This window comes from Lepisosteus oculatus, chromosome 21, assembly GCF_040954835.1.
Source record: "Lepisosteus oculatus isolate fLepOcu1 chromosome 21, fLepOcu1.hap2, whole genome shotgun sequence".
Classification (NCBI taxonomy): Eukaryota; Metazoa; Chordata; class Actinopteri; order Semionotiformes; family Lepisosteidae; genus Lepisosteus; species Lepisosteus oculatus.
In genome coordinates this window covers 2,944,840-2,970,317 of record NC_090716.1, presented here as the reverse complement: position 1 = coordinate 2,970,317, position 25,478 = coordinate 2,944,840, and the positions used below count along the sequence as shown (strand labels likewise).

The following is a 25,478-nucleotide window of genomic DNA, read 5'->3' as shown; positions in this document are numbered from 1 at the left end:
ACCGTGGTCTTCCAATGCCTGAATTACATCACCCAACCCACATCTGAGAGCCTGCTTGAATTACGTTTACATTGGTCTGAAGTCCGCAGTGACTTGGGTTGCACTGTAATTATCAAATAGTTTCCGATGTCCCAGGCAGAACACTTTGTGCTCCTGGTTGGTGTTTTTTTAAGACTGTTAACATGGCACCTCGCTCTCAACAGCTTGAGTAGTTATATTAAAGCCGCCTGAAGAGCAAATACTGCCATTCCATTCTCCCATTGGCACTTCCTTTCAGCACAAGGCCAGGATCATGCAGGCTGATGGACTGCTGCCTTCCAAAAGTCAAACTACTACATGTGGCCAATCCATAGACAAGCTCCACGCAAATCAAGCACCATGAGCCATCAATTTGCTGTGCATAAGGACGCAAACTGCACTAAATTCTACATGCACTACATGAAGCAACATCTGAATTTAATTCCTCATACTAGCGTACAATCCTTGTAACAGTTCACCAAACTGGAAACCAATTATAATCATGAATATTTTCAGTATTATTCTGGCTGAGGACGGGCCTTATGCATAAAATCTGAAAACCTAACTCAAGACACATGGAAAAAATTCATCGGACTGCGCAAACATTATTCCCAGGAAATGGACTGGTCAATAATCTGTCTTTACTACTGTAATTAGAATCCAGGGAGGGAACAGGAAAAAAAAAATAAAGCAACCTTGCACATACAGATTCTGCCTGTTGGAAGGGTGATTAATAAGGTGGTGACAAATTAAGATCCATGACGCGTGAAAGAGCTGGCCTGCTATAACAACCTTGATCTCTGTACTTTCACCGGCAATAAACTTGCCTTAAACTAATGCTTTCATGATGTTATGAATGCAAATGAAAACTGTAAATGGTATAAGATATTAAAGAAGTTCTGTAATGAAAAAAGGAAATGTTATAGAGGATTTAAATCGGTCTAAAATGGATAAAATTACTGCAGCAGAGGTGAGGCCTGGAACAGCAGCTGTGAAAATACAGCTGTGGCAGCCTCTGCAGACAGTGTTATAACTGTGCATCCGGAGTTACATGTTAAATTTCCATTAAATGCTACACACCTACCACACTAGTTACGTTATTCAAAATAGCCAAGACATTCATTACAGACGCATTAGCACTAAATACAGACAATGCTGGTTTTCCAATAATGAAACATTAAAGGAGGGCATAAGAACCAGTTTAAACAGCTTCTCCCAGCTCTTAAGGTGATGCTGCCTTCAAAATACTGACCGTGCAGAACCAGTACTGGACACACACAGCAAAAATAGTCAGTGATCACTGAATAATTTCCAAAGTCACAGAAAAGAAAATCCTAAACATCCTCTATTTCCAGGCAGTTGGGGTATATCTCATAATTAGCAAAGGACAGCCAGCTGCACCTTAAGAGTGAGAAAACTGAAAAGAAAATATTCTTTGTGAAATATTTCATATGACACCGATTATCTGCAACAAAGGTTGGATGAATATTAAACTGATTCTGAGGCAAAACTGTAAGGCTAGCAGCACCCATGGCATTATTTCCTCTTTGCTTTGCTCAATCCAGACCAGGCATTCTCAATTCTGGTCTTAGGGGACCCTCTGTGTCTCCCGGTTTTTGTTCCAGCTGCATCATTAATCACCAGTGCTAATTGGCGCCTGTAACTGATCTGCGTGCTGGTTTAGACTTTCAGACCTTTTTTTCTGCAATCAGTTCCTGGTTTCCAAAATACCCTAGCTAAAGTGCATTTTCCCCCCCACATCAGCACACAAAAGGTTATGCAGTCTGTCCTCAACTTGCCAATTAAGAATGTGCTCCCTGATTTCTGTTCAAACAGAAGATAAATTGGCTAACAGACAGGTGGGAACAACAACTACCACAGTGAGTGTTTTTCCTTCTGCTTTAGTCTGATTGGTTACAGTTCAGGTGACACCTCACTCGGGGCTGTCCTGACACTCAACCCATTAGCACAGGGTTCACACCAATTTCAAAAACCCATTCAAGCTTTTTGAGCTGAAAGCAAATTATAGACCTCAACTAGAAGATTGAAGTAAATTACCCTGCATTTAAAAACTTTGCCGGAGCAGGTTCACACAGGATCTGGGTTGAGTTCCACTGTCCTAGACCACAGGACAGTGGACTGTATTCACTCACTGCCCTGTGTGGCGTTTTCATCCTACCTGGACTACTAATTAATATCATTTAGATCATTAATGTTGTTATCGGCCGTTTTTAGTAATTGAGGAGTTTTACCTGTAAGTCTTGCACGTCCAGGACTGGAGACCACACAGACGCAGAGCTAAGCCAGTCCAGTTAAGTCAAGAAATAATTCTATAAATTCATGAAGTATCTTGAGTGGAAAGCAAAAAGAGAAGAGTCCCATGATTGCTTCAGAGGACGAGAAAAGAGCATCTCATCCTTGGAGGACATAGCAGCAAATTGGCACAAAGCACAGACATTTGGGCCATCTGGGCTAAGATCCTTGCGGTGCTTTTCAGACCTCACAAAGCTCTTCACATCTTCTCTTGACTGCAAGGCTTGTAGTGAAAATTAAGAGGAGTCACACATGGATCTTATTTCCTAAAAACCTCTCCCCCCCCCCCCGCCCCATCTTTTTGGTGATGATCCATAAGAAAAGATGAATCACCAGGGCTCGGGGATGAACAGTGACGTTTTTGAAGTGGGTTCAAGTCAAGTCATTGCAAGGCACAACCGATATCTATAGCACGAAAACGCACGTTGAGCCCTATTAAATCTGCCAGTAATTAATACAGAAAGGGCTTTCCTTCAGTGAGATCCTAGGACAGCTCGAGACGCAGTTGGACCGTACCGTTCAGAAAGAGCTTCTCCCGCTGCTTCTGTCTTGCCGAGGGAGAAAAGCATCTTTTCTTCAACCAGTCGGCATCAAACTCGCTGGTGTGCTGGTCAGGCCACACAACGGACACCTAGCAAAGCATCAGATGAGCGAAAAGGACACAGGCCGATAAGGAACGTCAGCAAGCACACCGCGGTTATCGGGCATCTGAATGGGTTTCAGGTGTAAAATGGTTCTTGGGCTCCTAGGTCAGGTTAAGCTGGGTGATTTATTATCAGCTGGATTCCATTCTACAAGATCATAACAATGATAAGCTTTTATGCAGAGGCTAATTAATAAGGCTTTTATTAGCCTTTATTGCCTCCAAGTCTTTAACTCTCCAAGATGTAATAATAATACCTTACACTTATATAGCGCTTTTCTGGACACTACACTCAGAGCTCTTTACAGGTCATGGGGATCCCCTAAACCACCACCAGTGTGCAGCCCCACCTGGATGATGCTCCAGTCCTCTCACACACACCAGCTCTCAGTGGGGAGGAGAGCAGAGTGATGAAGCCAGTTCAGAGATGGGGGTTATTAGGAGGCCATGATTGGTAAAGGCCAGGGGGAAATTTGGCCAGGACACCGGGGTAACAACCCTACTCTTTTCAAGAAAAGCCCTGGCATTTTTAATGACCACAGAGAGTCAGGACCTCGGTTTTACCTCATCCGAAGGACGGAGCCTGTTTACAGTATAGTGTCCCTGTCCCTATACTGGGGCATCAGGACCCACACAGACCGCAGGGTCTGGCCCCACTAGCACCTCTTCCAGCAGCAACCTTAGCTTTCCCAGGAGGTCTCCTATCCAGGTACTGGCCAGGCTCACACCTGCTGAGCTCCCGTGGGGCTGCCAGCAGTGAGCTGCAGGGTGATACAGCGTCTGCCAGCAGCCACATCAGAGGCCAAAACCGGCCACACAAAATTAATGCGCCATGCTGGCACATTCGCAGGCCCATGCAAGTGAACAGATCGACGACGAGCAGCTGGAGCGCCCCGAGGCGGACTTTCTAAGCCCTCGGCGGGGCCTCACCTTGGTGGGCTCGGTCAGCTCCACCCTGTCCACCCCGGTGTCCACATCCAGGTCCGGCAGCGGGAGGCGGCGCGCCCCGGCGGAGGGCAGGAAGCAGCGCGGGCACTGGCAGTTGTCCCGCAGCCACACGAAGGGGTAGAGGCTCCGCGACCCGTCTGCCCACTGCACGCTGACCAGCCGCTCCTCCTCCAGGGCCCGGACCTGCCGGATGCTCGAGGTCCCCGCCGGCGTCCCCTCCGGCAGGGGCGCGGCGGCCAGCCGGTGCCGGCGCGCCCCCCCCGGCACCAGGCCCGGGACCAGGGCCTCGCACAGAACCCGCGGGCCACCGTGGCCTGGCTGGAGCCGGGTCAGGACTTTGGCAAGACCAGCCCACATGCTGGGCCCGGTGTAGGAGATGCAGCCGAAGGGAACGGGCGATGTTCCGGGCAGGAAGCTGTAGCTCTGGAGAGCGAGGAGAAATCGAAGCACAGAGATCCCGCAGGTTTCAGAGACAAGCCACACAGCTGTGCGACATGCCATACCTACTGTGGTGTGTATTAAGCTGTAAATACATTCCCCACTTTTTCCAGACGGGGTTCTTGATCCTCGGTAACAAAACAAATGAATTGATGGGACCGCAGAATTGGGCAAATTCCAAACTAAAGTCTCACTGCAAAGCTATTTTTACATCTCGGGATTGGGAAAAAAAAAATCAGCACTGATAAGTGCATTCCAGATCACAATGGAAGCAAAAGGCACACAGTCAAACCTCCAATTGACATCACAAAATAGACTAAATTTCCAGATGTGCGCAGCGCCATATTCAATGATTCAGAACGAGGTAATAAAACCTCCAGTGATGTACTGCGGCCTTTTTACTCAGTAGACAAGCAGGCTTGCGAATACATCTCTTTTAATCGGACAGAAACATTGCACTCAACTTCAAAACGGTTTTGCCGACAAATACTACTTGTTCACCCTGCCTGTAGATCACTTTGGAACATTTCTGCGGTGAAATGTCTGCTGCACGACCTGTGCTCATCACATTATAGCAGTCATTACAGTGACTAGTGAGCAGGAAGGGACGCTCCACATCACAATTCTCTTACTGCACTATCAGGTCCGGCTCAGGTCTCAAGGTATTGGTGCTTCATTCTGAATCACGGACAACGACAAAAATAAAGCACTGCGCATACCTGGAAATTTTTGTCAATTTTGTGACATTAATTGGAGGTTTTACACATTACTGTGTACATTTTATTTGCATTGTACTTAGAAATGCACTCATCAATGCCGGATCTAACCGCCCAATATAAAAATAGCGAAGTTCACCATTAAAAACCTTGACAGACCCAATAAACATCCATTTAACTATAAGAAAAACATGTCTGCTCTGCTAGAGTGTCTTTTTATAGCAACAATGTATTCAATCCATCCATTATCCCATCCTCTTGTCCTGGTGAGAGTCAGTTTTCAAATAAGTCTTATTCAATCAAATGGCATGTTGAAAAATAAATGACTCACTTGTTGTTTTTAAAACAGTAGTCAGTCTTATGACTAGTTTAGGGCACAATGTGGAATTTGCTTTACCCAGCAAACCAGTTCAGTGCGGCCCTCATCTGCAATTCAAGCTGGATTGTAGCTTGAATTGCACAGGAGGATAAACTGAGCACAAAGGTCTGTAGAAGTTCAACAGCCCTGGCCAGCCATCACCGAGAGGCTCGGTACACATTAACACGTCAGTAACTGCAGCTGCCTCACGGTGCATCATCCCCTGGCCAGGAAGTGAAGCCATATCTCACTGCTCTGTGGCTAAGGATCTGCACCTGTGACTGGAAGGTTGTCGGTTCGTATCCCGGGGCCAGCAGAGGAATCCAACTCCGTTGGGCCCCTGAGCAAGGCCCTTCACCCCAACTGCTCCAGGGGCGCTGTATAAACCTGCGCTGACCCTGCGCTCTGACCCCCAGCTTCTCTCCCTGTCTGTGTCTCATGGAAAGCAAGCTGGGGTATGTGAAAAGTCAAATTCCTAATACAATAAATGTATATGGCCAATGAAGTGATCTTTTATGAAATCTTTTAAAAATCTCACTACACCTACATACTCAAAAAACACTCAATCCTCAAACACCCTAATTACAAGGTGCCCCAGCTGCTCCTGAACTCTTTTCCATGCCTGCCTGCATTGAAAGGCACCAGTAACACTGCTGTACCAGACAGCAGAGGTACTGCCGGATGTTTTGGATGATTGGACACTTAGTTTAATTGCGCTAATATCCGCCGGGCAAATATTTATCCACAGGTCCCACAGATGAGGACAAGTCCACCATTGTTCACTTGACACAGTCACTGACCAAGCCCAGCAGCGCAGTCTGAACTGAATGACATCCTCTGTCGTTTTCCTGTCTGCAGAGCTTCCTTGCTGAACTGCGCAGAGTGTAGTGGAGGCAGCTAGATTTGCTGTATTTGTGGAGTATATTACAACCGGTCTTTAAAAAAAAAAAAAAAAAGATTGTTTTCAAGTATTTTTTGCTGACCCACGTACAAGTAAAATTTAATACAACCCGTCTCAGTTGCGTGTTGTTTCAGTCAGGTGGACTAGGTGTAGGGCTGGAAAAAATGACCCATTTGTTAAGCCACAGTCTAATCGATTCAGTGTATAATCAAACTCAACAATCTAGGAAAGCTGGACATTTTACTTTCTTATGTAAGAGTTGTTTTTAGGCATAAGCCATTATTTCGCTATAGACGGTGTAGTTCGTCACTAATTTCCTAACTGCAGGCTCAGTTAAGGAGCGGATGTAACTAGACCAGGCTGTGCTGGCTCTTGTCACAGTTCAACGCCACACCCTCTGGACTCCACAGTCCCAAATCGCCGGATTAATCATCCAATTGTTTTGAAGTCCATCCATGAAAATCACTCTCTTGCTTAAATTCCAGCTGCTGGGAAAACGCTGAGACACGGGTGCCGGTTTCCTTGAATGATGCACACTACTGCAGGAATTCTGCATGCCACCTCCAACCGGGCTCCAGCCTTTTGGGGACGTGCAGATTGAACTAATAACACATGGCGATCTGGCAGGAGGAGGATCTTCCCAGAGATCCGCCCAGGAGTTTGAGCAATCCTTCCCATAGCAGTGCAATGCCCAAGAGACCCTGCAGCAAAACAATTTGAGCAATCCTTCCCATAGCAGTGCAATGCCCAAGAGACCCTGCAGCAAAACAATTTCCAGACGCATGGCACTGATTTTTACTGATGCGACAGCAAGGCAGACTGTTTGCTTCTTTATAGCTAAAGCTAAAGCTCATGGCAGTAAGTAGCAGTGCAAAGATTGAGGGGAGAACCCATGTGCAGGGTGATCTGAGCAGCAGAGCAGGCAGCACTAAATGTGGGGACAGGCAGCCAAGAGCAACAGGCAAAACACTGTCCAGGGTCACGGTTGGAGAACGCAGGAGGGTTTGCAGCCAGGAAGCAATAGACTAGTGAAAATACAGATAAACACAGTCCAGAGAATTAATCTAAAAATGAGCAGGGTGCAAAGCCAGAGAAGAATAGTACACAGCACCAAGGACAAATCCAAGTGACAAAGTCAAGGCAAAGCAGGGTCTGGGATTCCAACCCAAGCACCAGACAGGCAACCAGTGAACACAAGAATTTGAGAACTAGACCGGCTACACTACAACAGAGCCCAAAGCACTGCCAGCGCAGACTATAAGTAGCCTGCTTCAGCTGAGATCGGAGTGGTCGAGAATTGCCAACAGGTGAAATGGGTTTCCTGTCAGGATGTGTATCCATGACAAGCAGGTGAGAGAGGTGTGGCCAGCTGCCATGGCAACACTAGCTCGTTGCGCAGTGCTCACGCTGTAAGCAATCTTTTTTTATTATTGTCATGGTCACATTCTTTTTTCTCTATTAGAGAACTAATAGACTTGTTTTATCATGTTAACTGTAGACGTATCAATGTGACACTGAACTGAGGTAGGCCAGAGTGTCCTGGAGTATCCTCAAAGGGAATAATAGTTAAATGTTGATGGGCTGATTATTTCAATGCCTTTCCCCCTCCCCACCACAAACTAGTCACTATTCTCTACTTTATCGTTGTTTATTATCTCTGTCAATGCCTCTCTCTGCACATAAAAGTCACAAAAAGTATTCTTAATCCTCTCCTTCCGAGCTCTCTTGATGACTGTTCATTCAGAACGAACAGTGAAGCACGAACCACAGGACACTACGTGGAAATGCATTTAAAACCAAGAACAAGAGGAACTTCTTTACACAGACGTGGAAGTTGACTTGATCCAGCGACCCAGCCGTGTTTTCAACGCTGACACCCTGGATTGTTTCCAGAAAGGGGTACAAATCCTCCACCAATCAGCGACGCACTACCAATCAAACTGGGTCAAATGGCTCCTCATCTGTAATGTTTTTTTAAAACATGGGGGGGAGGGAAGAGTAGCACCACATTATCTGAATTTATCACTGAACTTGAAAGCACATTTTACTGCAAATCACAGCGACGTAATTGTTACGTAAAGGAAGGAGACAATGAAGGCATTTCTTTATCAAAGGCGTTAACTATGGGACCCCACGTATCGCGCGGATACAGAACTCCTTTTGTTTTCAGTTTGCTGGAAACTTCAGGACATTGTTGTTTTTTTCCCCTTCTTAAAATCATGGAAGGAACCAGCTGACAACACAGCCTTCCCGTCTTGTTTTCCTTAATGGGAACACTTAAGTCAACTGTTTGATTCAGTCGCCCCTTAAAATAACGGCTCTTGATCTCGTAATCAAGATAACTGGACACTGCAGGCAGCTCGGCAGCCAACGGTACCCACATGCAGGTTGGGAGAAGTAAACCATTGTAAAGGCTGAGCACGGTGCAACCACAGCGACAGGTAGAATAAAGCATGATTCCAAAAAACTGCGCAATGCATTTAGCCTCACATTAGAAAACCTGGTACAATTGTGCTCGCTAGGCTACAGAACAGTTCATATAACATGGCTCCTCACTCAGAGTTACATGGTCAACTGTGTTACAGTTGTGAGTAATTGTACACTCACAACTGGCCAAACTAACAGAATCCCTGACTTGACTCAAGCGTTCAAAACCTGCAAATGTGCTGCAAAGTGAACCCAATAGCTTGGAGCCAACGGAGTCAAAACTTCAGGTGTGTGGTCCACAGGACTTGCAGTTTTGTTTATTTTAGAACGTCTTCCGATACGTCACTATTAACCTCTCCCTTGTCAAATAATATGACACCCCTCACTTACGAAAAGTGAACCCAACAGGAGGTACAGTGGACCATGAACCAGAGGATACTGCTAGCAGAAGCTGGTGGGAAGGGTTTTTGTGATGAAGAACAGGAGAAGCTCCTTGAGAAAATAAGAAGTGGGTCTCTGGCAGGAACTCCCCAGCTGTACAGCCTAAGCCAATTATCCAAGATCCCCTAAGCAACAAATGAATTAAATCAATAAGCTAGCAGCAATACAATGAAGCAGAGAGGCAGAGAAACCATGCCAAAGTACAGAACTCATGGGAGAAAGCTGTACCGACAGTGCTAACTGCCTTTAGGAAAGCTCACAGAGTACGTTTTCCTGCCAAGTATCTGTCTCTTCTTATCTAAATAATTTGATATCCCAAACATGGACATTTTGGGATTGTTTATACAACAAACTAATAATGTTCTCAAGTTCAAGGCATTCATTACAGGGAATTAGACATATAAAAACAAGGCTGGTGAGGATGCTTCTGTTTTAACCTGGCTGGATATGCAGGTACAGAACAAAGTCAGTTGTATTCCTCAAATGTTATCAGGCACCTTCGATTCCACTAAGTAACAGAGAAGTTATCTTTATGTGGGGTTAAGATGATTAAAGGAAATAACATGATCATGTAAGGCTTGGTGAACATCCAATGTCCTACACATTACAAAATTAAAGGTTTATCTTCAATTAAAAAATAGTTATACACCTGTAACCCGTGTATAATCCGTCTTTAACAGGCGAACTAATTAGAGCAAGTTAGATTTTAATTTACAGTATAACGTGCTCTCCAACGTTCTCTATTAAGGCAATATTGAAAAGTGTACCAATTACTGTATTTCTTTTGAGTTAACCACTAATTACACTATGGATATGCTGCGATCACGTTTAGCCGATTCATCCACGGGACAGCCAAATCTGCAATTGTGCATACTTTTATAGCGCTGAAGTTTAGCAAGATCATTTACCAAAACGATCTTCTTTTTTTCTGCGCTTCATCTTAAAAACCTCTATTCTTTGCACAATACGATTTTCTTCCTCAGTCTTGCAAGACCCTTGTAAAAACAAAAATGCAATCGTCTCACAGAGGAACAACGCTCGCCTGCATTTAAAGATAGAAAGCGCATCTTTACTACTGCTGACGAAAACTTCCTAATATACAGCTGGGCAGAGACAGTACTGTACGCATACCACAAAAGAGGATACCAACATTGTAACTCTCCTCCAAAAAAAAAACAACTAGCAAGATCCACCTGTAAACCTAAAGACTTGAATAAATAAAAGCATGGCAATAGTGCTACAGAGCCGAAGAAATGAGAATGCAGATATAAAAGACAGGAGACCTACCTGCTTTTGACCGAGCTGACCTGCAGTCACAACACTCTCTTTTTGAATCAGCTTTATTGACAAAGAAGAGGAGCACAAACGCCGGTCAGCGGCTGAGTCAACAGAAGAAGTAGGTGAAAGGTCCGGGGAGGAGGGGGTAGTGATGGGACTACGGTCGCTTATTAACACTGAAATGCCCGTAAAGAGTCCCAGGCAGCTGTCCGTATTTGGTTGTGGGATTGATGAGGTTATGGGATCGTTTTAGAAAGTTGTTCATTAGTTGTTCATCACTTCTGTCTCAACTGCATGACCACCTGTCGTTTTCGCTCCACCCGCCCACAGACGCTACTCAACCCCACGCGTGGCATGCACAGTGCGCTAATTATGATCCATTATTGTCGCATAATGATCGGATAAAGGAAGTGTTTAATACCTGCTGTCAATATCATGAAGGTGGTCAGTTCATTTAATACGGAGGCATGTTCATTCCCGTGATGAGCTACAGTAACTGTAGAGGAGATAAACGATATATGCTAAGTATCTTCGTTTAAAGAAAGGGATTACAGTAGATGCCGAGAAAAAAACAATTCTGTATCATAATATGATTCAGATCAGGCATTAAAATTTTGAGCAAACAACCGTTCCATTCAAAAATGCAAAGTCATTTTTGTGTAATCTGAAAAAATATTAACAATAATGAGGACAGAGAACAAGGGTTTCTTATGCGTTTCCTATGACACAAACTGTTCAATTACTGCATCTGTTAATCTCCAGGCTTGTCATGTGTGGAGAGGAGCACGTTCAACTTGGTCTTTGTTTGCTTTGTAAAAGAATCCCATTTCTTATGTCCACAGTAATCTAGCCTCTTTTCAGCACAGTTTGTCAGAGGTCCTGGGCAAGAACAAAAATCTCATAGATCTTCTCTAGCAGGTTTCTGATTTGTCATTCACCTCGATGAATTCTCAAAATATTTATTTTCTGATGGTGGCGCAGTATTATCAGCATCTTTGATTTGAGAGCAACAGTGTTTGTTTTGTCTACTTGCACTGCAAGAAGCATGCTGGCTTGAGAGAGCTATTTCCTCCTGGCACAGTTGAAATATGTCATTTAAACATGAATTCTGGAGGGTTTGGGGTGTCTCTTTGAACACCGCTGGACTTTTATAGGGATGACTTAATCAAGAAACTCCATCGCAGATTGCTTCAAAAATACTATGGAAATCACTTGGATTGATGCTGATTCATCTTGACCGAAGCAGGCTTTGATTATTTTATCGCACTCGGCTTCTTTATTGAGTGGTACCTACTGCCAGTCTGAGCCCCAGATGTCAAGTATTGCTGGTAGCTCTGATTTGATGGTGAGTTTGATTCATGATGTAGAATTTGTGTCGCGATCTTCACCCCTCCTCTTAAGGGTGCTCTGACCCTTTCGTATTTAGTTGATTATGTGCACCTGCCCCCTGTTTGTCTCTCATTATTTAAGCCTGGTGCTCCCGCTATTCCGGGCTCAGCGTTAGGAGATGGACGCCCGGAAGCCCCCCTACCAGCGGGCCCCGAGAGACCCGACTGCACAGGCTTCATCATGGCATCCTGACCATCTGGCTCCGGGGGTCGGAGCGCCTGGCCTCGTTCCCCTGGTTTTATTCCCTGTCCTTGTTCTGGATTTTAACCTTCTTTGTCTCGTCTTGGATGGATCCCCCGGTTCCTGGACTCTGGACTGCGCCCCGGATTTCCCCTTTGGACTGTCTGGATCAGTTTGCCTTTGTCAAGCCCCCCCCGAGCACCCCCATCACGCCCCCCCCCGTCTGTCAATCCATCCTGATCCTTATCGTCGCCTCCCTGTTGTCCTTCTCCACTTACTTTCTGGATCATACCGTCTTCACAGGGTCCTGAACTACGCTTCACCGGAGCCTGGCCCGGCTCCCATTGCAATCTGATTCTCCACATGTGCCTCCACAACTTTCCAGAGGTGTGATTCTTTCAGGGAACTGTTGGAAGTATTTGTAATTTCATTTGCTCCAGACAGTATCTCCACGAACTTGAAGTCAGGGAAGACAATGAAGGGGCTTAGTTTGAAAACTGGCAAGAAGCCATCTTCTCTTCACAAATCACTTTGGTGCTAAAAGTTCATTTTTTGTACTTTCTCCCTTTTGAGTAGAGGTCAGAGGATTAGGGTTAGATGTCAAGGAGCAAAAGGTTCTTGTGAACAAAACCTCCACAGTGTTCATTTTTGGTTATTTAAGAAAATTAAAAGTAGACAGATTCAGTCAGGTTGCAACTGTAACTGACAAGAGTTGACTGACCCGTAGTATAAATACCTGTTTTAATTTGTATTATTAAAAATAGGACATTTTTAAATAAGAAAAATGAAACAGGTGCAAACAGTGTGCTTGAAAACTATTTTGTATAAAATAGTCGTGACCCATGTGCAGTAAGGCAATTATTAATATGCTCCTGGAAGTTATCAAGAAGGCATATTAGCACGCAGTGGTGAAAATAACTCTTGGAACACAGAAATCAGAAAATCTTTGGTTTTATTCTTTGCTACTGCTTTAGAGGCTGCAGTGTCTAAAACCAATAACTTTCACCCCTCAAACTTCACTTGTGATTTCGACTCAGCACGCTGCATCCAAACCTGTATTCTTTGTAATGCATTGGAGCTACTGCTGCTACACAATGCAATATTGTTCCATTTTTTTGTAGTTTACTCGTCAGGCAGTTTTGTTCAAAGAAAGAAATCGTTGTTTCAAGGCCTTTGGGCAAATTGCCAAAATGTCGTTTGTTCTTGTTCTTGGGTTCTGTCTTCTTCCTGGAACTCTCAGTACCCCCTTCACCTACGTTATTTTACGATAGCCATTTTTGCACGACTTTCTGAACGATTGAAGGTGTCAAAGCATGTCTGGGATCCTGGCTGCTCTCAGGGAAAAAATGTAAATCAAAACTAATTTCACTTAACTTCAGTGATGGACATCCTGAAACTCTTGAAGTGGAGGAAGCACATGAATTGTCATACAGAGCTCTCAACCTCAAAATTAATTTCAGTAATTGTTACGGATTCGGTAAGAGAAACCGAAACCAGTGAATGAACCCACTTGCAGGAGCTGATAAAGCCTAGCCGTGATCCGAAGAAAGCCGTAGTCGAATGAAGGAGCCGAGAGTCCAGGGGAAGCCAGAGATCCAAATAGGGAACGAGTTACCGAAGCCGAAGCGTGATCCGAAACCGTAGACAATAGAGCAATCCGAGAGTCCAGGGGAAGCCAGAGATCCAAAACAGAGCGTGGGTACGGAAGCCAAGCCGTGATCCGAAAAACTGTCGTCAAAAGGGGAAAAAACCGTAAATCGTAAACCAAGAAGGACACAAGGTAGAAGAAGGAGTAGCGCAACTAGTAAGCTCAAAAGAAAAACCAATACTGAGCGAGGAGGTAGGAAAAGACAGGTGTTTAAGTATAGGATGAGACAGGGGTGTGGTGGTGAATAGGAAAACTGATAGGTTACTGATGGGGTTAGGCTACGCCTTCTTCTGCCTCTTCCGTAGCCGGGAGGCAGGGATCGTAACAGTAATTCAGTGAGATCCTAGTGAAAGCAATATGAAATGACACGTCATGTATTTTACCAAACTGCTTTATACCCTACGGTGTCGCGGGGAGCCGGAGCCTACCCGGCAAGCAATGAGCACAAGGCAGGGTACACCCTGGACAGGACGCCAGTCCATCGCAGGGCCAGTGCAAGCCAATCACACATGGGGACAGTTTGGAGGCCGTGGTGAAGGCCGAGGGGGGAAATTTGGCCCGGACACCAGGACAACCCCCTACTTTTCTCGAGAAATGCCAGGGGATCTTTAATGACCACTGAGAGCCAAGACCTCGGTTTAACATCTCATCCGAAAGACAGAATATGAAATGTGTAGAGAGTATTTGAGGTAACTCTTACTTGAGGGAATGGCCTAGCTTCGAGGATGAGGCAGCACAATCCCCCCTGAGTAATGAAAGGCATGAGCCAGGGAGCTGCACAAGGGTGTGTATGGGATGGGGGGAAGGACGCTGAGAGATGCAGGAAAGGAAGGAAAGTCCCGGGTGCACGATACATAGATATATTTATACATACAGTAGGAGAGCTGAAGTAGCCAAGAATCATTTGATCTCCACTCATACATCACAAAAATATATGGTCTGGAATGTCTTTTCATCTACCGTTGATGCACAGTGAATGTTGTATTTAATCAGCGATAGGACTGTAATATAACTAAAATGCAATTTCCTTGATTAAATGGTATAACCTACTGCAAAGTTACTGAATAGGTTTCCATGTATTAACGTTGATAAGAAAGGAAGAAGCACCAGAACAAGTTATGTTTCATTACGTTTACAGACCAGCTGCTTAAAAAAAACCCTAAGAGTGTGGGACTCACGTGTTGGAAACAAGTGTAGAATCAGCTTGACATGCTACTTCGTAATTCCTAGAGTACATGGACTTTCTTTCCTACAGCATTATTGCACTGTAGGAGTATGGTTGCCTGTATTTAGCGTGAAACAGGGCAAGCTATTACCTTGTAAAAAGGTACTGGTTGTGCACGTTTAAAAGTGTGAGTACTTTGCTTTGATTTTTTTTTAGGTTCTTGTTTCCTAATGGGGCCCAGCGGCTGGTGATGACCAGCTGCCACTAGGTAGGACTCACAACAAACTCCGGGGACATAGCGAGACTGCATGGAAGAGCTGAGAAAGAATGAAAACACTGACAAAAAAAACAACAATTCCATGTCTTGAAACTCAATAACCTGTGGAAACTGTCTTAGCTACTCCAGGCCCCCTGGCTCTGCGTCGCCAGTTTCCAGAGTACTGTACTTGAAAGAGGAGGTTACAGCACAAGACGGGGCTAGTCGTCACCCAATGAGAATGAAGTGCTCTAGAGATAGAGTTGGAATGAATTCCTTTAGCACCCTTTAGGGTCTTATCAGTGCCACACAGACACATAGTACATGGAATCAAGCTGAATGCATGACGCTCAAATAGGAAAAGCCAAGTGGAAAGGAGAAAATAAAACCCACAGCTATAGCTGTATGGTAGTTCACAGAATTAAAATGCTCTACTCCACATCTAATATGCAATGCAATTTTTGTTTTTATGAGGGCACGAATAGGAAACGCCTGGTAGAAATTACGGCGTTTTACAGTACATACTGAATGTTCCTATCGGTCCCGGTTTATTATTTTCTCCAAGCAAGAGGAGTTTCCTTCCACCAGCAGTCTTTGAAGAGCTCTTTCCTCATGTCGGAGAGCCAGCCCTTAAGGACAAGCACAAAGATCAACAGCCACACCTGCTTGTTACAACTTTATTGGCTTCCTGCTGTAAAAAAATAAAATCAGATACTGAAATAGGTCTAAAGCCGGGCAGAAATGCAGAGCCTCGTGTGTTTAGGAACGTACTCAGCAAATATCCAATGTCATTCCTTGGTGGAGAGAAATTTCTGACCACAGGTTTTGAACGATTTTATCTGTGGTCCCTTCTGCCTGATCTGATCTTGTCCATTCTCCTATAGAACACATTGCAGTTATTGCCAGTGCATACATGACACAGATGCTGCATCTGGTTACAAGTGACATCTGTGGAATCTGAGGATACCCTTGGTGTTGCATATGGAAAAGATATTAATATAGTATAATATATATTAATATAATCCCTTGCATTCATGTACTGCTTGTGCCTGCTGTTCTTGGTTTTAAATTCCGCTTGTGTCCTGTAGTTGGTGTGTCACTGGTGATTCTGAAGAAATCTGCAAGATTGATATTTTATCCCAAAGAATGATTGACACAGAGGAGAAAACCTACTTCATTCAACACTAAAGTGTGGCCCTGCCTGGCTAACACGAGGCAGCCAATCCACACCAGCAGCCCCGCTGCACAGCAGGTCTGGTGGAGAATTGACGCAGCTGAAGTGAATTCTCCATCAGCTGAACTGAGAGAAGACTTCAGGTAGGTCAGATTGAGCAAGCCCAGACTGGAGCTGAAGGACATCAAGGCTAACACCGGCAGTACATCCAAACATGGGAGCTTTAATGACTAAGACATATGAACCTCAGTTTAATGTCTCATCGGAAGGATGGGAACACCCTACAGCACAGTGTCCCTGGTCACCATACTGGTACATTGGACTGTCAATTCCAATCCAAAGGGAAGAGTTCCTCCTACTAGTCCACCATCACCTCCAGCATAATAATATTACTGATACTAATGCACTACTAATACAATATTAATTATACTAATACAATGCTGATATAATACTTTTGATATAAATTTGACTTTCTCTGTGAATGTTTCCATTCCATCATGCTTGACATTAAAACAAATTTCTTTAGTTTTTCTTTTAGTCTCAGTAAGAAATTCCTGAGAGTGGAAACAGCAGTTGGGACCCAACAGTCTTTGCTGCATTTCTAATGCCCCAGTGTATTCTATGAAAACCTGACATCTGCAGTTTGATCTTCTGCCACACTTTGAACATGAAACCCTTTTGGTCCTCAAGCGTTTGTGGGAATAAGAGTTATACGTTCCCAGCGCCGTGCTGAAAGAGTGCCAGACACCACCCCCGTCCACCCGTTAATCAGCACCTGATCTCTGTCACAGTGGCAAGGCTAGGGGTGCGAAACACGCTGCCAGCCTAAGGAAACGGTTTCTCATGTTTCTGCTCCATTACACCGGTCCCTCTGCACACCTGGAGGTCCCCGCCGGGTTAGCTAGCCATCACAGAGTTTAGCTGTTTGTTTGGGGTGGGGTAGCAACAGTATCCAGCTCCAGAAGATACCTTGAAAAATGCACATACCTGAAAGTCAAACATCAGGTCCGAGCTAGCAGGAGTCAAATGCGGGAGAGGTGCAGAGGTGACCCAAGTCTGAGTGGAGGCATCTTTTGTCCTAGACGATCACCAGTATCGAGCCATTGAATAGTCCATCATTGCTCTGTCGTCAAACAGCAGCGCAGCTAAACCCTGCGTCATGACGAGGACAGTAATCCTTTTATTTGTATTAGCAAAATACCATTTGGATATAAAAAATCTGATTATATTTTTAAGAGATCCAGTGGTGTCTCTTGCCTGTAATAATAATAATTCCTTAACCTTTTATTAAGGGGGCGAGCAGTGGCTCTGTGGCTCAGGATCTGTGGCTGGAAGGTTGTCGGTTCAATCCTGCGGCCGGCAGAGGAATCCTACTCCATTGGGCCCCTGAGCAAGGCCCTTAACCCCAACTGCTCCAGGGGTGCTGTACAATGGCTGACCCTGTGCTCTGACCCCCAGCTTCTCTCCCTGTCTGTGTGTCTCATGGAGAGCAAGCTGGGATCTGCGAAAAGATGAATTCCTAATGGCCAATAAAGTGATCTTATCTTATAGCGCTTTTCTGGACAGTCCATTCAAAGCACTTTACAGGTCATGGGGATCCCCTCCACCCCCACCAGTGTGCAGCCCCACCTGGATGATGCTCCAGTCCTCTCCCCACACACCAGCTCTCAGTGGGGAGGAGTTCAGAGATGGGGATTATTAGGAGGCCATGATTGGTAAAGGCCAGGGGGAAATTTGGCCAGGACACTGGGGTAATGCCTTTACACTTTTTGAGAAACACCCTGGAATTTTTAATGACTGCGGAGAGTCAGGACCTCAATTTTATGTCTCATCCGAAGGACAGGAACTTTTTACATTGTAGTGTCCCTGTCACTATAATGAGGCATTAAGATCCACACAAAATGCAGGTTCCCACTAACACCTCTTCCAGCAGCTTGCCCAGGTCTTGTCCAGGGGTGCAGGCTTCAGAGCATGCTGTGATCTATTGCAAAGAGATGGTTGATGATGTCTTGAGGTCACCTTTTGGCAGAACAGTGCACGAGTTGTAGTTTACGCAGTCATCAGGCAGGGGGTCGCTCTTGAGTCAGGTGGGGCTTTTTGTTTTCCAGAATCTTTTGAATCTTTATTTGCCGGTTCTACAAATACAAAGGTGGGTACAGAAGATGTTACCTTGGGTGTCTGATTTTCAGTGTGTGACACCTATAACACTACATACACACAGGGCGTATGATATGCTGTGTTTAGATTTGCATGAGGCTTTTGCTAAAATTCCTCATAAACGATTAATTCTCACATTAGAGGAGACAGGGGAAATACTTGTGAATGGACTGAGAATTGGTTAATAGAAAACAAGAGAGTACTGATAGTCAAAGCTCACATTGGGGTGCTGTAATTAGTGGGGTACCACAGGGATATGTTTTGGGACTACTTTTCCTCCTATTTATTTAGCAGCAAATGAAATACAAAAAGATGTTGACAAAACTCAAGACTTGGCAAATTCATGGAACATGATGTTTAATGTAGGCAAGTCGTTTTTTTTGGCACATTGTTTACCTCTTCTAGACGATGTGGGGAAGCAATTAAAAAGGCAAGTAAAGTAAGATATATATTGGCAAAAGTGCAGAATTGAAATCAAGGGATATTCTTTTAATAACTGTATAATTTCCTAGTAAGGCCTACTAGAATATTGTGTGCAGTTAAGATATTGCTGTTCTGGAATCAGTCCAGAGAAGAGCAGCCAGATGTATTCCAGGACACAGGCAGGAATGTCCTACACTGACAGGCTGAAAGAACAGAACCCTTTTAGTCTTGAACACAGAAGACGGCGAGGGGACCTGTTCCAGTTATTTGTCAAGCTCAAAGGCTTCGATAAAGACACAGTGTCACATTAATGTAGAGTAAATAATGCACTCAAAATACAGAATGAAACATATATTGCTATTTCGAACTGACTTGCAGCTTATGTGACACACTAAGCACTTCATTATTTGACTGATTTACATTTAGTGTTGTATTAATGTACACAAACGCTACACTACAAACAGTAGGTAATGTTGTACGCAATGGAGAGGTGGAGGTTCTATTTTATACTACATCTCTGTTTTGATGCTGTCTGACAGTGGTGTTGGTAACTCAATTATCAACTAAACATGCACTTGGAAGTTTTCGTTACTGAAGAAGACAGTGCCCTCTACTTTGGAAATGACGTGTTCTGAGCAGTGGCGAAAACGAGTCCAAAACCCATCTTGCTTTTCCACACTTGACTTCTCCACACACTGAAGCAGCGGGTTGTTTTATGTCTTTTTGTGGCACGCATTTGTTTTAAGTTAAAAACACTAACAAACAAAGAAAGAACTACTGGAAACCCGATTCACAAAAATGCCAACAAGCAGGCTGGGCTTTCTCACACAGTTCTGACAAACGGGATCCAAACGCTGTGTTTCAGGGGCTCATCGTTAACCAGCACCACTCAAAAACTTTAACTGGAGGAGAGCGCCAAAGAATCTGACCTTCAGCTTTGAAACATAATGAGGTTTTATGGGTGCCAATCGCAGTAGGCCCATGTACTGTAAAATAAATCAAAGCAGAAACATTTTCTATAAACTGCTGCATAATTGAAGTTTATATAACCTGTGATAGTTAAAATATCTAACCAAGCCAAAAGAAATTGGAAACACACCTACAGAGGATATACTATGTGCAAATATTTGTATTAATACATCAAGATGCAATATGAGATGTATTTGTTCCCCTCTTTTTATCCCTTCTCTTCCAGCCTGAATTGATTATCTGGATTTTTTTTTCCTAATCCCGCCTTGTTGTGGAGCCATGTTTAATGTCCTGCTCCAGAATAGCTGCTCCTTGTCTGACACATTCAGCACTAAACCGCTTCTGTCAGAACAAAGCCGTGGATTAAGTGCAGCTTTCGGACAGTGTGCACCAGCCACTGCTGAATACAGCAAGACAGAAGAAGACACAAACCTAGGAGCCAGACAGGTCTGAAGGCCCTGTGTCATGAAGCTGTGAATGCTGTTACCTGAAAGGACACCTGCAGGTCGTTCCACTGCATTGCAGAGCTCCAGGACACCAGCACCACAGCTGTCACCAGCTCACCTTCCAGAGCAGTTTTGCACAGCCATTTTAGAACAGCTGTCTCCCCTTAAACTGCCCCCTCTACAATGTCTGCTCCCTCTGCAGCGCAGCGCTCAGGTTCAAAGCCAGCCTCACATTTTGAGCTGTTGCAAAAAAAAAACCTGAGATGCTCAGAATCCTGAAAGATATTGACAATGGTCCTGTGGACAGGTTACTTCAGGACTCAAATGTGATGCACTGAGCATTGAAAACTTGCAGACCGTCTTTACACAAAGAGTGATTTGTATCTGAAGCAGTCTAAGACATACTGCTGAAGATGATCCTCTGGGATCTCTCAAGGAATGGCTGGAGGAGAACTCCAGATCAATGAGCTGTCAGTAACTAACCAGGCAAGATGAGATAGTCTCATCTGTGGCCCTACGGATTTTCTTTTGGAAGCAGGTCAATGTCAAATGTATTCAGAAAGTACTGAAGAGCAGAGAGTAGGACTTTTTTGGAGCTATTGTATATTTTAAAGCCCATATTTAATTGAATTATTACGGAGTTATATTTAATACTGGCCTAAGACAGTAATCTGTGTGACCACCTGAAAAACTTTGAAGACAAAGCAGAATACAAGACAGGCAAAAACAAATTAACTGGGCAAATCCCCGATTATAAAGGGAGGTATGAATCAGATCAAGCAGAAATACTTGTAAGAGTTTTAACGCTGTATTTTAAAAGTCTTTATTACAAAAAAGACAGAGCATAATCACCTCCATGTACACGTTTTAAGTTTAAGGTACCATTCCTGCCCGCAGTATTTGTAACAATGTTGGATTTTGAAGTCATCCCCGTTAACGTTACTCCCCAAAGCTAGAAAAAATGAGTTACCACGAGAATAAAATACTAAAAACATAATATTACCGATCTGCTTTTGATCATTAAATATATAAACACTCACAGCATTAAATTAATATCATTATAAAGCTCACTCATTAAACACACATTTAGTACAACAGATGAAAACCTTTTCTATTTACAAATTACTTTCCTTTAGGAAAAAGGGACATAATAATGGCGCAAAAACTAAAGCTCATACTCGGAAAGAGATTTTTTTTCTTAATTTTCCTAAGCATTTACAAGTGAATAGCGCGTTAAGACTTAAGTGAGCAAGACAAGTCGGCATAAATATTTAATTTTGCTTGACGCTTAATTTATTCAAAGAAGAGAAGGCGGGTTGAGAGAAGCTTCGGTTTACTTTATGAGAATCAAGTCATGTTCTTTTGAACCCACGACTGACAGTGTTAGTAGGTTCGAATATAAATAATGACCGTGTGGTCACATCTGCTCCTAAACTGCGCGTATACTGTATTAACGCCAAATTTAATTCTATTTTGCAAAAACGTTTGAGGAGAAAAACGTATTTCCACGTTTCCAGTCACAATCCATGACTGTTTTCATCAGGCTTAAGCAATTATTTCCTGTTTAAATTGGAACCTCACACAAACATACATGGAAAACTAAGCCTTAGAACAGGAATTGCAACCGAAAGGAACTTCAGGCAATGTCACTCCCAATAAAAGTATGACGGACTAAGTAAAAGCTGCTTTTGAGTTTTTTGTTTCTTATGTCAACACAAAACATTTATTTTCTGGAACATGGTGTGGCTTTAAAGCACGCTAATTGTAAGAATTCGTTTACAGACATTTTTTTGTGCCCTAATTCGAAGTGTACTACAGTACGCGTGAATTTTGTACAGGACGTGTCTTTTCACAGTAATACCCGAGATATAAATCTCACTGTTTCCTGAATTTCACGTCATATTAAAAAAAAAAACTCTTTTAAGTGATGGGATCTGAGCTGCTCTCCAGTTCTCCCTATTGATGAAGTATCAGATACTGGCGACCTTGGAATATTTTCAGAAATACCTCCTCGCTTAAGGACTTGTTTTGCCTGAAATATAGCGTGTGTTCAAACTTTATAAGGGAAGCCAACCGAACTGAAATAGCCTTTGCCCCATAACAAATGGCGGGACCCAATGTGAATCATTGTGTTTCAAGGAGAAAGAAAAAATACTGAAAGCCCAGACCGAGTGCAAGATATGATAAAGTACAGTACAGTATCCCAATAGCTGTAGAAGAGCTGAACGGGATCAGTTATTAAACATCTTTTAATTGTTGCTTTACTTTTTGGCAGCGCGTTAATCTGAAGGTGTGAGACTGCCGTTTGACGTTTTGTGATTTTGAATTCCCCTAGTTTCTCGCTTGACATAATTCAGGTTTTCCTGGGCTCAGCACAACATCTGTGTGGCCGGGGAGGCGGCGGTGCTGACGGAGGTCAGACTTTCAGGTACTCGTTCTTGAGTCGGCTCAGCCGGGTGCCGTGACTCCGTATGACCAGCGAGAGCAGCTCGTGTTTGTCCCTCAAGCCCAGCGAGATGTCCAGCGTCTCCTTCAGCGCCTCCCTGGTGTGGATGATCATGTCCAGAAAGTCGTCGTTGATGCGGTGCTCCTCTTTCAGCTCGTTCTCCTGGCTCTGCTTGAACTTCACTTCCAGCTCCAGAAGGGATTTCTCCGAGTTGCCGAACGCCTCCGCGATCTGGGTGGTTTCTCGCCTGAGGTAGCTGCCGTAGCTCTCTTCGCCGTCCAGATCGTAAGAGATGCTTTTGCCGACCCCCTCCAGGACCCTCGCCGCGTCCTCGATGTGCCGCTTGATGATGGTGAAATCATCCCGGATGACGGAGTCCTGATCCTCATCTAACAGGCATTTTCGGTGGTCTGTCATTTTAAACAGCATCTGGCATTTCTCGGGGTCGTCGTTCTCCTCGTAGTCTCCGTCTGGGACGAAATAGTGGTGGAATGTCCCGTTGGACATCTCTGGTTGAAGCGGTCCGGCGAAATAGGCTTTTCCCGAAGGCAGTGACAGCGTCAGGACAGTCAGGAGCAAGGGAAGAAACATCGTGCTTCTTACTCGGTGTTGCCAAGAAAATACCGATTATACAGCAATCCTTAAAGTCGAAGCAAGAAGCGAAAAATCTGTTGGAAAGCAGTGCTCTGCAATCGACTATTTATCAATGAGGCAGGGCATATTAACACTCTCCCCCGTCATACTATGAGGTTTTTAGCTTCAAAAACGCTTTATTGTAGTAGGTAGGTGTACAGGATGTGTATTAAAGAAAAGTTAAAAGGATTCGAACAAATAGGAAAATTCCAATTTCTGATCGTCTTTTAAGACAAGATAATAACAACAGTAAAAATAATCCGCGATTTGCGCGTCCTGTCCCCTTCAAATCGTCCCTTGTCCTACGTGATCGCCGAAAGCGGCTCCCGGTGATAACATCCAGACTTGCAGCCGCGCGGTTTCCTCTTTCTTCGTCCTGAGTTTATTTATTGAACTCGTTTCCAGGCCTGTGGAATAAACTTTTCGGCTCAAGACGGATTCTGTAGTGTCTTTGGCTGTCTACGCGCTACTATTTCAACATCTGGATGGCCAAGGCAGTGCTCTCCGTTTTGGCTAATGATACCCCTCTCGGCTCTCAAATTACAGCCCTACTTCGTCACTTAAAAGGCAAAGAACAATTTCTGTAGGAATCTGTCAAACGGGACCCTGTTATTAAAGTTTCGCGACCTCGTTCAGAAAGCCGGCTTCCCCTGTTTTAGGAACAGGGTGACATTTCCAGTCAGGTAGAAAGAACAAAGCTTAATGTTCTGAAATAACAGAAGAATGCAGAATCAAAGGAAGGCGACTGCGAAGAGGTCGTACAGTAAATGACGGGTGGTGTATTATTTGACACGAGAGGGATTCGTGCTGAGGTTTCAGAAGACGTCATAACAACCTGGGCGTCTCACCGACCGCACACCTGAAGGTTTGCGCTGGCTCACACAGATAACGCCGGGGGGTCCCAGACGCGGCCGCAATCTTTCCCCGTACTAATACCGTAAGCCCGTTCACGCAAACCCTCGAGGAACTGTGCTAATGTGCTAATCTGAAGGAAAGCAAATATTGAGTCCCTTTTTCACCCATTTGTAAGGAAGCGCATCGGTGCCATCGAGGGATAAACGCATTGCATGTGTTGTAGCGAGATAGAAAATGAGCGCCTGATTCAGAGACACAAACGATCATTCCAGCGCAGGGTGCCACCGGAGCACCTCCAATTTACTGAAAGCTCAGCTGTGGGTTTAGGGTTCGGGACAGTGTCGAGCGCTGCGGAAATTACACGGCCTGACCTCGCACTGGGGTTTACTCGCAGGTGACATGTAACAGCTCTGTACCTCATGTGAACGGAATCATTGATAAGCATGAGGACACTCGGACTCATCCTTAAACAAGAAAGAACGTTTCGTGCGATCGACCCCACTGCTTAAAACGAACACGGCTGAAAACTGAAAGTCAACTATTGATCGTGTAGGTATTGTGTGACAATTGTGCTATCACATGAAGATCACATACAGTAGCGAGAATGTCTCTCGCAATTACACATGCAATATGTTTCCTTTGGTGGCACCAGTGCCCTCCTGAACCTGTTACATGTAGGCCTGCACATGCAGTCTGTTGTTCCTTTACGCCAAAGCGTTATGCAGAATAATGTTGCATTAAGGACCGGATGCTTGACAAGGTGCGATAGAGTGGGGAGCACGGCTGGTGTGTCCGTCAGATTCCTCCAGTAAAACGCTCTTCCGTATAAACTTGCGAATTGGTTTCTTTTCGGCTTGCGGGAACCCCACATTCACGAAGCGCTTTCCACGACGTCGATTCTACCGTCGTGTTACTGAAATTATTGCACAACGCGGGTCATCTACACATTAAAACGTACCGTAAGCCAAGTTTATTTCAGCTTTCCATCATTTATTAGGTCCCCCCTTTGTTTAAAAGAATGTCCGGTAACAGAGAATTGTCGTGGACCTGTTCAAGAATAGAGGTCGAAAAGCTCTTGAGATTGTTTCACAGGTGGGGCAAAAAATCAGGAAACCGTTTGGCCGTCGAAATTGCAGCTATAATCGAGACTGTCTTAAGGTGTTTTGGGTTAAATCTGTTCTCTACAGTACTTTTACTTAACATGATCTCGCCCTGGTGCCTCCTGCCCCGTTGTATCATCTGCTCTTCCCCGAACT

General features: G+C 44.4%; 2 protein-coding genes across 2 annotated transcripts in view; both read right to left on the bottom strand.

Annotated features, from left to right (window-relative positions):
• The window catches only part of bbox1 (butyrobetaine (gamma), 2-oxoglutarate dioxygenase (gamma-butyrobetaine hydroxylase) 1), a 39,383-nt gene extending 32,341 nt beyond the window's left edge, over positions 1-7,042 (bottom strand). Inside the window, exons 1-3 of the mRNA XM_069181720.1 lie at positions 5,710-7,042; positions 3,905-4,345; positions 2,848-2,962 (exon numbers count right to left, since the gene is read on the bottom strand). Coding sequence (XP_069037821.1) covers positions 2,848-2,962; positions 3,905-4,345; positions 5,710-5,874 — 721 coding nt within the window. The 5' untranslated portion in view covers positions 5,875-7,042. The remainder of the gene's footprint in view (positions 1-2,847; positions 2,963-3,904; positions 4,346-5,709) is intronic.
• Positions 7,043-21,095: 14,053 nt separating this feature from the next.
• Positions 21,096-24,096, bottom strand: fibina (fin bud initiation factor a). Its single transcript, XM_015338630.2, has one exon. The coding sequence runs from the start codon at positions 23,323-23,325 to the stop codon at positions 22,705-22,707; it is 621 nt and encodes a 206-aa protein (XP_015194116.1). The 5' UTR covers positions 23,326-24,096; the 3' UTR covers positions 21,096-22,704.
• Positions 24,097-25,478: the final 1,382 nt, after the last annotated feature.

What these genes read in the sequence shown, in the direction of transcription:
- fibina (XM_015338630.2), bottom strand. Translation starts at nt 23,325, where the DNA reads ATGTTTCTTCCCTTGCTCCTGACTGTCCTGACGCTGTCACTGCCTTCG.